Source organism: Meriones unguiculatus, chromosome 11, assembly GCF_030254825.1.
Source record: "Meriones unguiculatus strain TT.TT164.6M chromosome 11, Bangor_MerUng_6.1, whole genome shotgun sequence".
Lineage (NCBI taxonomy): Eukaryota > Metazoa > Chordata > Mammalia > Rodentia > Muridae > Meriones > Meriones unguiculatus.
In genome coordinates, this window is record NC_083359.1 from 34,894,302 (window position 1) to 34,911,870 (window position 17,569).

General features: G+C 43.8%; 1 protein-coding gene across 1 annotated transcript in view; it reads left to right on the forward strand.

The window, feature by feature from the left end:
- The first annotated feature begins 15,338 nt into the window (after positions 1-15,338).
- Dock2 (dedicator of cytokinesis 2) overlaps positions 15,339-17,569 on the forward strand; it is a 405,024-nt gene continuing 402,793 nt past the window's right edge. The window contains exon 1 of the mRNA XM_060363865.1: positions 15,339-15,463. Within this exon, the coding sequence (XP_060219848.1) occupies positions 15,421-15,463 (43 nt within the window). The 5' untranslated portion in view covers positions 15,339-15,420. The remainder of the gene's footprint in view (positions 15,464-17,569) is intronic.

Genomic DNA, 17,569 nt, shown 5'->3' on the forward strand with positions numbered 1-17,569 from the left:
TGATTTATGTCAGGTTGACATAAAACCAGCCAGCACACACACTGTTCTTACTTAAACATCTTCAGAAGCAAAACAGAAGCCCCCAGAGCTCATCGTTAAGTAGATGAGAAGAGGCAGTTGTGGTAGTGCTACAATTTGTTATGATGGGCTTTTCTGCAAATCCCCTGTGCCCGGCACTCTTCATTACATTTAACTGGGCATATCTGTCAGCTAGGTGCAGTCATTATCGTCATGTTGATGATAAGAAAAGTTGACCAAGACTGTAAAAGCTTGTTTGTCTAAGGTCACAGGTGGTAACAATGGAAAAGATTATTCTGCCTACAGTAAGTAGAGTGGCGTGCTGGAGAAGCAATCTGCCTAGGTTATTTTGTAAGTTTCCTAAGGCATGGAGAAGATATCTTATTCATAGAGAGAAGGAAAATATTCAGAGTGTGAGTGTAAAACATTTTATTTTAGGCCGTTTTATTTTATTTTATTTTACACACAGGCCGTTTCCTGTGTGTATATGATGAATTTTTATCAATTTCACTCCTCCATCGAGCTCTGCCTGACTCCCCAGGAAACCCAACAGTTGCCTCTGCCACTGTCACGTCTTCTGGCGTGTGTGACCCACTGAGCTTAATTCAACTTGCATGTGTGAATATGAGTGTGGGGGGGGATTATGTCCTGAAGCTTGAGCAACCCATAAGTGGCTATGCCACTGAAGAAAGTGACACCCCTACTCCCAACAACAGCTAACATGAGTAAGGGTTGGGGCCTCATGAGACCCTCCTCCATGATGAGACATCCACAGGCCCAATCCAGTGCAGGTCTTAATGCAACCTGCCGTGAGTTCGTGAATGCAACAGCCATGTCTTTTCTGCAGCATTCCTCCCCATCTCCAGCTACTACATTCCTTCTCCTCCTCCTTCAGAAAAATGTTCCCAGAGCCTTAGAATGGGTTATAATGATGCCCTCTTTGGGGCTGAACCTTCAGTCGTACTTACTCTGCATTTTTACCAGTTATGAGTCTCTACATTAGCCTATTGCAAAAAGAAGCTTCTCTGATAAAAGGTGGCACTAGTACTTGCCTGTGAATATAAAGGCAGTTGGACAAAAGTTTGCAAATGATCAGTGTGAGGGTCTACAGCCTCCCCATCCATGAGCTACTGACCAGGCTTACAAGTGGTCCTTCAATCCTATCAGAAAATGGCTGCTTGGGAACATCTTGCCTGGCAAGTCATTGTAACTTGCAGGACTCACAGCTAGGTAAGACCTCCAGTGGCTTTTCTTCTCCAGCAGCCTGCATAGCACCGTCGGGCATGTTAATACTAGTGAGCAGGAAGAACCTTCCAGCTGGGTTCCAGCTTGATTTCTTGTGTCCTGAAACCACAGTGTGGTTTCTTCAGCAGTACACTCTCACTATCCAGTTCTGTTAGCCAACCAAGAGCAATGGTGGCTATGGGTTTTAGACACTTGTTAAAATATTTCTTGGCCATTTGTATGTCTCATGAGTACTCTCTGTTGAGTTGCTTTGCTTATATTTTTTTAATTGGGTTGTTTTCTTGGTGTCCAGTTTTGTTTTGTTTTTTTTAGTTCTTTGCATATTCTGGGTATTTGCATAGCTGGCAAAGATTTTCTTTCATTCCATAGGCTGTCTCTTGAGTTAATTTTCTTTTGCTGACAGAAGCCTTTAGTTACATGTGGTGGGGTCCCTTTTGGCAGTTTCTGGCCTTATTTCCTGAATAATGAGGATCCTGTTTTGGAAAGTCCTTACTTTTGCCTCCTTCCCACTCCCCCAACAATTTATGTTGAGGCCCTCCTAGGCTATCTGGCTTGATTTTTGTACAGGGTGAGAGATGAGGGTTTAGTCCTTTTCTTCCTACACTTAGATAACTGATTTGCCTAGCATCATTTGTTGAAGAAACTATCTTGATATATCCATTAGTTTTTAAACAGCTTTGTCAAATATTAGGTAGCTGTAGTTGCAGACTCAAATCTGGGTCCTGTTTCTAGTTCTTTAATCTACCTGTCTGTTCTTGTGTCGGTGCCATGCTGTCTGTATCTCTATGGCCCTGGAGTATAACTGGAAATGGAGTGTGGTTTTATTTCCAGCAGTATTCTTATTTTTTAAGATTGCCTCAGCTATCCAGGGTCCTTTGTGCTTTCATATGAATTTTAAAATTCTAACTAAATTCTGTTTTCATAGCCTAGCTTGACTTTCTTCATTCAGCTATTTATTTTCTTCTAGAATGCACTTAGGAGCTTATTTACCTCATTTGTCAACTCCATGAACACATTTATAATCTTTCTTTTCTTTTTTTCTAAAGTTTTGTCTGCATTGCTCTCATTGGGAGTTATTTTGGAATTGGTATTTTCGGAGAAGTTTTTCATGTTTCTTGTATATTTGGAGGGGCTTGCTCATCTTAGGGTTAGATTGTTAGTTAAGCCTGCCTTCCTTCCTTCCTTCCTTCCTTCCTTCCTTCCTTCCTTCCTTCCTTCCTTCCTTTTTCTTTTTTTTTCAGGTTGCTTTTTTCTTTTGAGTGGATGCATTTGCAGTGTTCAGGAGAGACTAGATTGTAGACACATTGAAGTGATGGCTTCCTCTGTTAGAGTGCTCTTCAGGGCACCAGGCCCTATTCCCAGTCTGGCCTTGTGAGTTGAATGCTATTTGCAATAATATCTACTGTCCATTAGGAAGCCTGATAAAAATGGCATAGCAGTTGTTTTCAAAACAATCACTCCTTAAACACCCATTGTTTTAAGGAGTGAAAGGACCTATGTACTAAAGTATCAGTTATTGTGGAGAGAGAAAAATGCATAAAGCAATCACAGTTGAACTAGAGAGAAGTAGGGACATACATAGAAGAGTAAATGGAAGAGGCAATAAAGGGGTGATGGTGGCAAAGATGTGGGAGTTTGGATTAAAGATGTGGGGATTGATAAAAGAGGGATAGAGATCTGCATTTATATAACTGAACAGTTTCAACTCTCAGGAGGCTGAGCTACGGAGACCAGTAAACTAGACTAGCCTTTGAAGGGATAAAAGATAATGGAAAGGGTATGAAAAAAGGAAATGGGGGGAGCATTACTAGGCATCAATAATATGTTTGTGGGGAGGGTAGGGGACAGACTGGCTTGTTGAACTGACTTGTATTATGTAAGCAAGACTGACTTGTATTATGTAAGCAAGGGGTATGCAGGGGGGAAAGGAGAGCTAAGTGCAGATGAGTGTATTGAAGCCAGTGGCCAGCCTGAGTGTTGGGTTTCATTATCTGTTGGGGATCCTCTGTGTTATTGCCCCTCCAAATGACTATACTCTTGATTTTCACCCATCAGTTTCTCCCCTTGGAGATTTCCAGAGCCACACGTGTGAAATTCATTACTGGTGAGACTTGGGTCTGTTCTGAGAGCAGAGATACATCCTCAGCCTGCTGCTGCCGCCGCCGTTGTCAGTGCACTCACTGCACTAAGCCAGACTAAAGGGATGATATATAATAGGGCTTGTGCGTAGCAATCTGACCAGTTAGATATGGTTAGAGACCCAGGGACAATGTCATGTGGCTTTGGTTTGGAAAATTCTTCTTCCAAACAAAAACTTAAATACTTAAACAAATTAACTGATGGAGACTGAAGAACAGACTGACAAAAGAGAGCCTTACACTTCTAGCCTCTGCGCTAACACCCTTAGAGACAGATAACACCACATAGATGGCAGGAAGCAACTGCATGTTTGCTATATGCAGTGTGGTGCCCTCTAGGTCTTTTTTTTTTCCCCCTGGGGGTAGGGTAGGAGAGCTTAAATCCTAAAGGAAAGTAGATTCAGAAGAAAGTCAGGATAAAGACAAAACAGTTATTAGCTTGGCCATTTGATAGTCTAGGTTGGAAATATTATCATGGTGAAAATGTAGAGAGGGATTTGGAACCAGAGTGCTGTTTAAGAGAAGCCTAGCCAACTGAATAATGCTCAGAGTAGGGGAGGTGGCCCCCCCTAGAAAAGAGCACACTAACAGGCTGTCCAGTGCCGGATGGTCAGCACTGAAAACATACAAGAAACATTATATGAGCTCAGTGGGTCCTATTTAGGAATCTATATGTATATACAAATACATGTGTGCATGCAATAACAATGAAAAAAAGGCATGAATTTGAAGGAGAGAGGATGGGGTATATGGAAGGATTGTAGTATTTTGTAGGGAAGAAAAGGAAAGGAGAAATATATTTATAATTAAATTACAATAAAAAGATAGATAGATAGATAGATAGATAGATAGATAGATAGATAGATAGATAGATAGGCAGGCAGACAGACAGATAAAAGGAAAGGCAGGCTGCTGGTGGTCACTTGTTATAAATAACATGCAGGACTCTTAGTGAGCAAGTCCTGATACAAACAGAAAAGAAGTATTTCAGTTTTGACAAGAATTTCTTATTCAAATATCCAAAAGTAAGTTTACCTAACATTTATTCATTTATTGGAAATAAAATCTGCTATGTAGCCCAAGCTTGCTTTAAACTCAAAATCCTGCCTCTGTCTCCTAACTGCCCATGGACAGACCTATGCCCCACACTTAGCCTCAAAACAAACTCTCCCTCTGTTATTACTGAAAAAGTGAACTTTTCTGAGCTGACCCCAGAAACTTAAAACTTAAAACAGCAAAACTTAAAATCTAGTATTAAAACAGCAAGAGGCTGAGAAATGATTCTGTGAGCAACAACACTTGGGCAAACCTGAAGACCTGACTTTAGATGCCCCCCCCCCCCCCCCCCCGTGTAAAAAGCTGGACATGGTTACCCACATACCTGTAACCCAAGCAATGTAGACTGAAGAGCCAGAAGAACCACTCTGACTTGCTGGCCAGCCAGCTTAGCCAAGAAGAGTGAACTCCATGCTCAGCAAGCGACCTTCTTTCGATGGAATAAAATGAAGAATGATAGCAGAGAATATCCAGTGGACCCTGGCCTCTGTACACACAGATTGGCCTGCACTTCCCCCCCCGCCCAATACACACATAAAAGACAAAGTAGTTGTTTGGATCAAATGTTATAGCCCTGATTTTTTTTTTCAGTTTCTAGTGGGCCGCTGGTAGAAACCTAGAGCACAGATGGCAAATAAATTATGTCTGTCTTCTAAGTGAAGTGTGAATGGGAGGAGCCAGTGTGTCTTGATGTGTGCCTTACAGCTTGTGACATGACTTAAGGTTGAGCATCTTAGACTAAATTCAAATCTAACCTCCTTATAAGCTATTAGACCTGGGCAACTTTCACTAAGTACAGTGGTTAGATATTACTTTTTAAATCTTATTGTTTGTAATTTTTGAGATTTTATTTATTTTTATTTTATGTGTATGGATACTTTACCTGCACGTATGTCTGTGCAGTGCCAGCGGAGGCCAGAAGAGGGTGTCAGATCCGCTTGGAACTTGGGTTAAAGATGGGTCTGAGCTACCATGTGGGTGCTGGGAACTGAAACTGGGTCCTCTGGAAGAGCAGTGTTCCTAACCACTGAACCATCTCTCAGGCCTCAGAATCTTAATGTTGTATAATGGTAAAATTTAGAATCAAGTTAAGTCTACAAAATACTATAGTTAGAAAGGACTTATCTCTCACCCCTGCTTACTCCTCTCCCTCTCTCAGGGATCTATGTTTAATTTTATTTGATGACTCCTCCCCATTTTTTCCTTCTTGTAAAAGATATAGGTACATACTCATACTCTTTCTTAGATAAAGATACAGCCCCAGTGGCATCTGGGAAAAATGCTAGATGGGATCACAGATCCAGAAGTCCATTTTCCCACACAATTAGCCATTTGGCTGGCGAGGATTTGTAGAAAGCAGAATCTGCCTTATTGAACCTCAGGATACTTGATGGAGGGCTCACGACAGCAGGTGAACCAGGAAGAAACCCATCAGATGAATGCTGGCACTTAAAGTCAGATGAGTCATGAGTCAACCTCTAACTGCTACATGTAGAAGTAAAACAGTAGACACCAGCCACTGAATCAGGAAGAAATCGCTGGAGAAGTACTTTAAAGAAGAATGAAAGAGCAAGCAATAAAATTCAGAAATATAGAAAATCCAAACAGCTCAGGGGAAATAAACAGCAATGAATACCTGCATTTAAGAGGAAAGATCTTGTGCTGGAGAGATGGCTCCGTGGTTCAGAGCAGGTTAGGACCAGGGTTCAATTCCTAGCACTCACATAGTAGCTCCTGACCATCAGAAATTCCAGTTCCAGGGGATCTGACATCCCCTTCTGGCCTCTGCAGGTAGCCTGCAGGCATGCACATGGTGCACACACAAACATGCAGGCAAAATGACCTTATATATAAAATGAACTTTTAAAAAAGGGCCTCACATCAACAACATGGCTTTACAGAGAGAGAGGGACAGCTGGCTCATGGTTCTTCATAGTCTCTTAAGTCCATTCAGGAGGTCCATCCGAAGGTCCCACTTTTTAATGACATTGCGTTGGAGGTTAGGATTCCAACAAATGATAAGGAGGGGACACTCAGTCCATTCTGTTCACGCGATCTGCAGGGTCAGAGTAGTACTTATCAGCATTCTAATAACTCTGGGGACAGAGGACCAAGACAACAGAGGACCCTACACCTCAGAACCTCTCAAGGTCCCTACCACTGTCAACAAAAGCTATTTATTAAAAACTATACTTTGATGCATTGACAGAGATGAGCACCCTTTCACAGAAAACCTTGTAAACAATTCCCCAGATTTTCATGACAGAAATAGGTTAAGATAACTAAAGCCATTGTTCTGTGAAGGAAAAAGAAGCCCATTGCAGTGGGCAAACTTCTTCACTCCTAACACCCTACAAAGCCACACAGAATAGAAAGGCTAACTAATACAGCAACACTCTAAAATGGAGGAAAGTCACCTACCAGACTTGTAAAGCTCTGTGTTGATCATCTTTCATTTCAAAGTCTGAAACGCCAATTAATTATTCCAAAACTTAAAACTTTTGAATATTGACAATGTAACAAGTATAAAAGTCCAAACCTGATGTCAGGCAGCAAAATCCAAACATACTAAACATATTGTATAGTATCACCTTGGAATTGTGTGTATGTGAAATATGAATGTATTTTCTGTTTAGATTTGGGACCCACTGAAATGCTGAGCCTGTCAACTCAGGATTTGGGAATATGGAGAATGGGATTGTCACAAGTTTTGGATCAGTCTAAGACACAGTAAGATTTTATTTAAAAAGCAAGAAAACAAACAAAAATCTCACAGTGTCTATGCAAATGTGTCAATATGAAAAAGAAATCAGTCACATTTCTCATTCCAAGCATTTTTAGTAAGAGATAATCTGTAGTAGCTGTTTAAGCTTAATCTTCAGATTTTAAATTTTGAAGATCAAATAGATTACAAAGGCAAAATAGCCTGACAGCAATGTTCTCCAAAACAGCATACAGAGGAAGGTATTACTGACATGCAGAGAGAAAGAGAGTAAGATAAAAGAAGAGAGATTTTGAGATTTTGATCTTTTAGCTAATTTTATTTGGGTGTCTGGCTGTGGTTTGACACCTCTATGCATGAATCCATTCTGTGGACAGATCTGCTCACAGCATCTCTGAAATATCTCTATTTGACTATTGCACCCCACCACGTTGGGTGGTGCTGTAGTCGGCAGTCCCTGGATGCTGAAGCCCCTTTAATTATTCTCATCACATCAACATTTTTTTCCAATTATAAAACTACTGTTCCTTATTTAGTACTTCATTCTTTGAGTTACCCATGGTCCAAAAATATTAAATAGAAAATTTCAGAAGTATACGACCTGCAGGTTTTCAGTTGTGAGTAGTGTGGTGAGATCTTGTGCCACCTCACCGTCCCACGTGAGATGTGTGTGGTCCTTCCGTTCAGCACGTCCACACTGTATACAGCCTGCAGGTGAGTCGCTGAGTAGCTGTGTTGGGTGTCAGCTTTAGGGTTGTGATACTGCAATGCTCCTGTTAGGTAGTCCTCGGTTTACTTACTAATTGTCCCAGGGTACTAATGTGATGTAATAGGGGGACAAATGGCTAAGGTGTGGGAAACATAGGGAAAACAGCACACAGGGGTCCCAGCTTCAGGTGTTCACCTGAGGGGCAGGGATCTCGCATCAGATAAAGGAGGAGGGAGCTATTACAATATTTTTAGAGGATTGGTATTGCCCCTGCAAATGGCACAGTTCTGAAAGTTTCTATTTAATATTTTTGGACCATGGGAAACTCAAAAAAAAAGTGAAATAATAAATAAGAGGCACTGTTGGTATAATTGGAAAATATACTTCCCAGTCAAGAGCACATGTGATTAGAAGAGTTAATGGTCCTTCGGCGTCCAGGGACTACTGTCGACAGATTGGACCAAGGTGATGAGGTGCGATAGTCAAATAAAGACGTTCTGGAGATGGTGTCAGCAGGATTGTCTTCCAGTGACCTCTGTCACTGTTCTCTACCCACAGACCACCTGGAGCACGCCAAACATAGAAACAGTAGGATTTATTGCTGCTCAGTTTACACGACTTTACCGGAGGCCTGGGTATCGCTTTAGAAGTTTGTTAAAGGGACTTTATTATAAGATTGGGTCTTGTTTTGGGTGATTTAGGGTTCTATTTAAGAAAGCTTGCGGGGGGGGGGGGGGTAGAGAGGTGGCTCAGCGGCTAAGAATGCCTGCTGCTCTTCCAGAGAGCTCGAGTTTTGTTTCCAGCCCCTACATAGTTGTGGCTCACAACTGCCTGTCACTCCAGCTGCCAAGGATCCTGGCTTCTGTGAGTCACTGCCCTCCCCTCCCCCCGGCATTCACTCACACGGACATACATATGAATAAAAATCAGGAGGATGGAGAGATGGCTCAGCAGTTAAGAGCACTTACTGTTCTTCAGGTGCCTAGGTTCGGTTCCCAGCAGCCATGAAGCGGCTCACAACCACCTCCAACGCCAGTTTCAGGAGACCTGATGCTCCCTGATGAATTCTTTGGGAACCAGGCACACATACTACACATACATGCTGTCAAAACACACACACACACACACACACACACACACATCACACAGAGAGATAACAAAACAACAATACATTTTTAAAAACAAAACAGAGATAATTCCAGGACAATATATTTTTAAAAATTAAGCCCCGGTGGAAGACTACAAGAATGAGGTTAAAGTTGAACTTGGCATTTTTAAAAAAAATCTTTTTAAACAGCATCTCACAGTGTAACTCTAGCTGGTCTATAACTCACTATGTGCACCAGACTGGTCTCAAAACGTGCAGAGATCTGCCTGCCTCTGTCTCCTGAGTGCTGGGAGTAAAGGTTTGAACCACTACACCTGTTGAACTTGATTTTTTTTTTTTCAATCAGCATTTATCACATTCTCTATGTCAGGGTGATGTTTGGTAATTCTTATGTCTGCACAGTGCTGACAGTACAGGCCACGCCTACTCGTCTTGTTTTTGCTTTGATCCATTGGGGTCAGAGGGGCCTTCTCTCATGTTCTGAAGACGTGTGCCTGTTCAACAGAGCAGTGAGCCCAGCAGTGAGGCCCACCAGTGTCTGTCAGGGCTGCATGGCATTCTTACTTTCCAGTGCCCAGGGTGAGACTCAAATTCCCGTGTGGCCTCCAAGACCCCGCAGCAGTGGCTCTCAACCTTCCTAATGCCTGACCCTTTAATACAGTTCCTCATGTTGTGGTGACCCCCCAGTCATAAAATTATTTCGGTGCTACTTCATAACTGTAATTTAGCTACTGTTGTGAATCGTAATGTAAATTGTCTGATATGCAGGATATGTGATATGCAGCCCCTGTCCACAAACTGAGAGCTGCTGCCCTGTCTAATCTTCTTCTGCACTGTTTCCAACCTGTCTCCGCCACCCCATCACATTCCCGTAACACTGGCTTCCTTTAGGTCCTTGAATGCTCTAAGCTTGTTCTACCATCAGGACCCTTGCATTTGTGGCCTAGCTCCCTGACACTCACTTCCCAGGTGTCACCTCTTAAATATTACTTCCTCGGAGAGTCATCCCCTGGCCTCTCCTTTCCCCATTTCTTGCAGGACACCCTGACTATCATATTTCTGCTCTGTTTTCCTTAGCCTCACTGAACACATGGTGCTTTCTTGCCTCTCTGTGATACTGTCAGATCCATGAGAACAGAGTGTTCTCTCTATTCTCTAAGATACGTTCTTAATGCCTTAACTGGCTTTTCACAAGATGGATTCTCAATAAATGTGGAACAAAGGATATCAGCTTGGGGTCGGAGGATGGGAGATGAGGGTTCAGAAGGCCAACAGTTACAGCATGGAGTGTACACAGATGTGTGTGCTGGGCCTCTTGGGAAAGAGACACGCCCACATTGTGGGGGGGACTCTTACCAGAACACAGAAATGTGTTCATGAGCTTTGTTGTCTTCTCCTACAGTGCACAGCTGCTCTGGTGTGATTCCTCCAGGATGGAGACAACTTTGGCTCTAGAAAATTGCTTTTTTCCAAGTATACCTACCTTGCACACTTTGTGACTATTTATAGAACCTTCTTTAAAATCCACCACACAGAACTCACTATGCTGCTATCCTACTCTAGGGCACCCACTCCCATCTGTCTTCGGAATATTTGCTTTGTTAAATAAACTTCAGCTAAACCGTGCCTGTGTCTGTATCCTTTCCATCCAGAAGACAAGGGCTGAAAGAACACCAGAACAAGATGGCCTGATTGATCAGCCTTCTCACCCAAAACACATCCTCCCAATTGGACAGAAAGTATTGGCCTCCCTCATTTCCAGAACATCTGGCCGAGGGCATGAGTCCACACACTCATTCAAGGACGAGGTAGGATGATGGCAGATTGACGAGTGTCTGAGTTTGGACTGTGCTTAATATAACGTTTTTCAGTTCCATCCATTTTACTGCAAATTCAAAGGACTTTGAGATTCCATCTTCCCCAGAATGGCTACTATCAAGAAATCAAATGACACATGCTAAAAAGGATTCCAGAAAGAGGAACCACCGTTCACTGTTGGGGGGAGTGTACACGGGTGTAATCATTATGGAAATCAGTGTGGAACTGCTCAAAAGCCTAAAGATAGAACAACCATATGACCCAAATATACGACTTCTGGGCATGTACCCCAGGCACTCTACATCCCACGGCAGAGACCTGCATATTCATGTTTATTGCTGCTCTATTTATAGCAGCAAGGAAGTGGGATCATCTTAAATGTCCATCACCAATAGATAAAGGGGATGTGAAGCACATACATAATGGAATTTCACTCCAATATAAGCAAAAAGTAAATGATTAATTGTTAAATCTGCGGCAGGATAATAGAGCACACGAGGTATGAAAGTAGGAGGAATTGCAGGTTATGGAAGGATACAGTGGGGAAAGAGATCTGAAACTAGGGGCATACATAAGTTTGGGGGAAAGAAACTACCCAAACTCGGTGTGTCTGAAAATTCCATAAGGAAACCTGTGACTTTGCAAGCTAATTAAAAATAAAAATGATAACTACGAGTAAAGAAATATTCTTTCTGGAGAGATGGCTCAGAGGTTAAGAGCACTGGCTGCTCTTCCAGAGGTCCTGAGTTCAGTTCCCAGCACATGGTGGTTCACAACCATCTATAATGCAAGCTGGTGCTCTCTTCTGGTGTGCAAGTGTACATGCAGATAGAACATTGTATACATAATAAATGAATAAATCTTAAAAAATTCTTTCAACATAAATCTGCATCTAAGCCTCTTTTTCACCTATGTGAATATGGACATCCTTTCCCATCACATATTTTCCCAGTCTCTCTTATTTTTCCACTTTTGATGGAACACAAACTCCAGTAGCATTTCATTGTCTTGACCTTAAGAAAAGCAGTTGAATACACCTAGAATCGGGGCCAGCTTAGATGTGGACTCAATTGCTGGAGAGAGGAGAATGTTGCACATGAGACAAACAAGTATATGTGCTCTGGCTGAATGGCTGCTAGTGTGACCTCCTTGACTCTGTCACAAGGCAGACTTGACAGTTTTTTAGAAACCAAAAATGCTGGGATTTAGCTGAACCCCCTCCATTCTTGACCATCAGCAATTAAAAAATATGAAAGACCACGAGAACCAAATGCAGCTGTTAAATAAGCCAGCCTCCCGTTTGGCCTTGCGATGCTAGCGCTGTTCAGCGTAAATGTCTCTAGGTGAGGATTTACCTGCTGCTAGTCATACTCAGGCAAGGATGGTGCTGTCACACACAAGTTGAACCTCAGAGACTTTACAGGAAGACTAAGAACAACCCCCAGATGGACTGGGAGAAGTGAACAGGTCCTGAGCAGGGCTGTCACAGGAGGAATATGGCAGATAGGGAACAGGTCAGTCCGCAGAAGGGGAATTCTCTCTGGAGGAATGGTAGTATGTGTGAGCTCTAGGACTCTGTGTCATGTTCAGGAGTCTTCAGAGAGAACTGTCTGGTCAAAAGTTAAGTGCGTGGTATAGGGAGGGAGTGGGGTGAGAAATGGCAGAGACAGGAAGTGAAGCTACACAGGGGAGCTAGGATCTCATCCTGGCCTATGTGTGCTTAGAGTTCTTGAAAACGATGTTCTAATGGGTATGGAAGATGCCCACTAGAGGTATTAGGACCTTGACAGCTTAATCTTACATGCCCACGGCATGCTCAGTAGCAATTATAAAGTGCATTTTAGGGCTGGAAAGATGGCCCAGCAATTAATAGCCCTAGCTGCTCTCCTAGAGGACCTTCAGTTCAGTTCCCACCAAGCACATAGCAGCTCACAACCACTGTAACCCCAGTTCCAAGGAGACCTATGCCCTCGCCTGTCCCCCATGAGCACTGCGCTTGTGTAGTATGCAAACATACATGCAGGCAAAACACCATACACATAAAATAAACCTTGAAAAAGAATAGTAGTTAATGGTATAAAGTAGATAAGCAGAAGAGCTTTCAACCCTTGGTCTTGTCCAATCCCCCTCCTACATTAACTTCTAGATATTGACTGTGAACATAAGTCAGAATTATATGCTTGTCATCGTGTAAGTACGTTCACGGTATCCCTGCATTTGCATGCAAAGACTAATATATTTACTATCCAGGCTGTTTCAGGAACTGTTTGCCAGTCTCTGGTGTGTAGTGTCCAATTATTACTGTTGGGATGACCGAGACTTGGCAAGGCTGTAGCCCCAGTCGTTCAATCAAATATCCACTAAGGTGTTGGCACAAAGTGTTTTATTGATGTGGTTTCCACCAACCTTCATTGGGCCTTAAAAGATTTGATTCTCATGATCTAAGTGAGCCTGACCCAATCAGTTCACAGGCCTTAAGGGCAAGACCAGGGGTTCTTGACAAAGAAGAAGTTGTATCTCTTAGCTCCTGCTTGACTTTTCAGCCTGCCCCACAGGCTCAGGTGTATCGTTTAGTTTTTGAAGGCCAATGGGCAATAGCAAGAGGATAATGTAAATGCTTTATAAGAGAAAGAAAGCGTCCACAATCTACAGATTTCAGACTTGATAGATGTACATTTATTCACATGTGTGTGCGTGCTTGCTTGTGTGTGTGTGTGTGTGTGTGTGCGCGCGCATGTGTTGTGGCAGCGCTTTGAATACAAATTGCCTGGATAGGCTTATATATTAAGATGCTTGGTCCCCAGTTGGTGGAATTTGTTGGGAAGGATTAGAAAGTGTGGACCTGTTGGGTGACGTGTGTCCCTAGGTGTCACTGCTGGTCTCAGTTAACTTTCCGGCCTCTTGCTTGTCGATCAGATTTGAGCTCTCAACTTCTGCTCCTGTCTGCCTGCCTGCTACCATGCTCCCTGCCAAGATGATCATGGACTCTGCTACCTTCTTGAACCCTAAGACCTAAAGCAAATGCTTTCTTTACAAGTTGCCTTGGTCATGGTGTCTTAGCACAGCAACAAAGAAGTTACTAAGACAGGAGTATTAAACACAAACACGCATTCCCCTGGCTTTAATCTTCTGGCAAAACCCTGATAGAACTGCGTGCTGTCAATGCTGCTGCTGTGGAGGGCTGGCTGTCCTCCCAAATTATAAGCTCTTATCAGCGTCGTTAACAGCAGTTGTGACTACTCTCAAGAGACCCTCAAGATTTGGCCTGTTTACAAGGGAGTGTGGAAGAGTCATTAGAACCTCTTCTGGGATTTTAGCCACTCATCTCTGTGTCTCCCCAGCAGCTGCACATAATTCTGTCCCAGCTATACACATAGACTCATAGTCTGAGAGGTGACAGAGTAGGTGATGAATTAAACGAGGAAGAGACTGACTACCTATGCAGCTATGGGAAAGTTTTCAGCAGTGTTGGGGTGAGACATTTTAGTCATGTGGCTATTTTAGGGGTCACCCATGCTTCTGTAAGTAACCCCTCGGTTGTATTCTTATAAGAAAGTTCAACAAACGCTTTGATTTTTCTACCTAGACTTGATTGGAATCATTAGTCTGATCTGTCATTAGCACCCTCTCTGGGGAGGGCAGAAGAATTCATGTGTTCATAGGAAAAATTCACATAACACTTGTGCTGTCAGAAAACCAAAGAGTCAATGAATTAAAATGAAAGAAATTTGGTATTTTGTGATAGCGATCTGTTAGTGGTGATATTGCCTAGGCTTTCCTAATGTCTGTGGAGTAGGGCAGAAAAGGGTTATGGGAACTAGTAATAAAGAAAGAAAATTCAAGAAGACTTAGATCTTAATTACTGTAGTAACCCTGAGAGATATTTTCCTTTTCAGACAGAATCTATTCCGAGAGCAAAATTCAGGTTTTGTGGCGAAATGTCTGTCTGAGCCACCCTGGCTGTCTCCGCCCCAGCCCACTCTCGCTGGTGGTGGCGATGCCCTTGTCCTCCTGACACTGCTTGGCCAGTGATGCACTTGAATAGTGTTAGAGGGGAGTCTCCCGAGCTCTCATCATATTCCCCTTTGGTCCCATGTCTCTAAAAGGATGCTAACTTTGGAACTCCATCTCTAGGGTGTCACCCGCTGTGCACACATTCTTCTCCAATCCTCACAGAAAGCCTGCAGGACGTGACACACCTATCCTGTCTCCAGACGTAAAAAAAACAAAAAACCCGAATCACAGAGAAATGAAGATCAGCCCACGGAGCTCGTGCTTAGCCACCAACGGGGTTCAGAAGTCAGGGAAACTGCGCTTGTGGTCTCGGTTGGCTTTAAGTACCTTGTCCGGCTTGTAGCCACTTTGCTGGGAAAGAGACAAATCACAGGCGGTCTCCCAAATATTACAGGCAGTCTTCTAGCCCTGGGCAAGCTAGTGTGCCCTGCTTGAGGAGGGGGAGGGGGAGTGGGAACCCAGAGGAGAAGAAGGCGGACCTTGAGAGAGAGAGTTTAAAAAGAGGAAGGAAGTGAGGCCCTACAAGGCGCCTAGCCACCACAGCAAGCTTCTTCAGTAGTGAACAGGAGGCTCTCAAAGCTCCGGTCTAGCCATGGCCCCCTGGCGCAAAACGGACAAGGAGCGGCACGGAGTGGGTAGGTGTGGGCACTGGGTCTGCAGTGCGGAGGAGGGCAGCTGGTTGGAGGGCCTCAGGCAGGTAGATGCTATCGGTCCTGCAGCACGGGTGAGGGCAGGGCGTACCACGCTAACTTACGGTCTGGGACACAATGCTTCTTTCTGCCTGCTGCAGTCGCTGGGTGGAAGGAGAAAATGGGGGCAGAGAAAACGTATCCTTGCCTTCAGACTCTCCCAAGTGCACACTACCTCAAGATAAGGTGTCTTGTTGGCCTTTTGCCATTCAGGTCTATGTGCCAGGTTTTGCATCGCATAGGGCATTCTCCATTGGCCTATCTTGAAGCCACCATGGCTCCTCACCCGTCTTCATCATCCACTGGTTTGTTCTGTGGGTTTTCTTTGAGTCAGATGACCCCTGAACTATTTGCTCTAACATCCCAGGCATCCAGTTTGGAGGGGGGCTGAAGCCAACGGGTCCTTCACTAGAGCTTTTGTAAAAATGGTTCCTGTCAGATTATCTGAGGATCTCGGAGAAAACAGCCTGATCAGCTTTGGCCATCTGAGCTCCCAGAAGCCTCTGTTTCAAATTGGGAGCGGAAGTGGTGGCTAGGGGGAAGGGAGGTGTCAGGTACTGTGACTCTAAGTGGCACCAATGATGCAATCCTCCCAACTCTAAGTGAGAATTTAAAGGTTGATTCGGGGATTTCCAGGTAGCAGACCCCACCTAAGAGAGAACGATTCAACAGGCCAAGGCTGAGGCAACTAAGAGGTGAAAATGACAGATGCAGGTGTGTGTGTGTGTGTGTGTGTGTGTGTGTGTGTGTGTGTGAGGGTGTTCCTGAGCCACAACTTGAGAATGGCTACTTTAGAGGTGCTCAGATCTATCCATCCACAGGCAAGCATTTGGCACTTTGAAGCACTTTGAGATGAAAGGTCCCAACTGAGAACAGACAAGTATCTACAAGGGGCCTTGGGTTCTCCATCTATAGAATAAGAAGTTTGAACTAGAGTCAATAAAAGCTTCTTTAAAGCTTCAAAGCTTCTCCAACTCCACCCTTTCCAGCTGGGGTACCCTGCTACCCATCTACACATGAACAGAGGGACTATGAAATGAGCAGGAGGTGTGGGCGGAGGAACTCTTGTGTCCTAAGGCATGAAAGGTGTCCCGGAGGAGTGCCCAGAAAGGAAGGCCTCTTATATCTTTTGTGGGGAAAAAAAAAAAGGCAATGGTTTAGTGCAGGCTAAATGGAAGCCACATCTAGACCATATCTCAAGTCAGGTTTTACCACTTTCCTACTTCATAGCATTCCACTGTGAAGGTCACTGGAGAGGGTGGGCATAAGGGCTTGGGGGAAGACAAAGAGCTAGAGTAGTGCAAGGAGTTAAGACAGCTGGGCCATCTCTGGGTGCTTTTCCTTTTGATTCATTCTTCAGGATGGGCGTCATCAACCGTCCTTCCTGCGGCCTCATTGAAAGGGATGCTGATGTCTCTTGCTGAAGCCCCTTCGTTACCAGACCCAGATGCATACTTAGCCACCTTGAGTCTACTGAGCAGCAGGCAATCCCTACCAGGTTGTTCCCCATGGCTGCTGCAGCCCTGACACAGGGTGTCATCAGCATTCTAAAGAAGGCCTGGAGTAGAAGCGCCAGAGATTCCTCCAGGCAAGGCAGTATTCTTGCAAAATAAGAAAGGCATGGCCTACGCCTTGAGGAGTTTGAAGAAGGTTAGAAGTTTGGGTTGTATAGTCAGACCTAAGTTCAAATATAGACTGGTTTCTTCGTCTATAATGAGGTAGAGACGGTGATATGATGATGATGATGATGATGATGATGATGATGATGTGGGCCTGATGATATTGTTCTGGGGACAACCTGGAGTGATGATTATAAAGCACCAGATAATGCTCCTAGTTAATATCAAGGGACTTACATTAAAATGAGCAACGGCAGAATCAAGATAGACACAGAATGGTGGTGCCAATGCCAACTTCAGAACAGTTTCTTCTAGTAAAAGCGTGGTCGTTTAAGTTTGCAAGACCCATCCTCTTCTTTGACTTTGGAACATCTATGTGTGAGAGGGTGTTGTTATTCCCACTTCATAGGTGAAGATGCTGAGCTCACATACT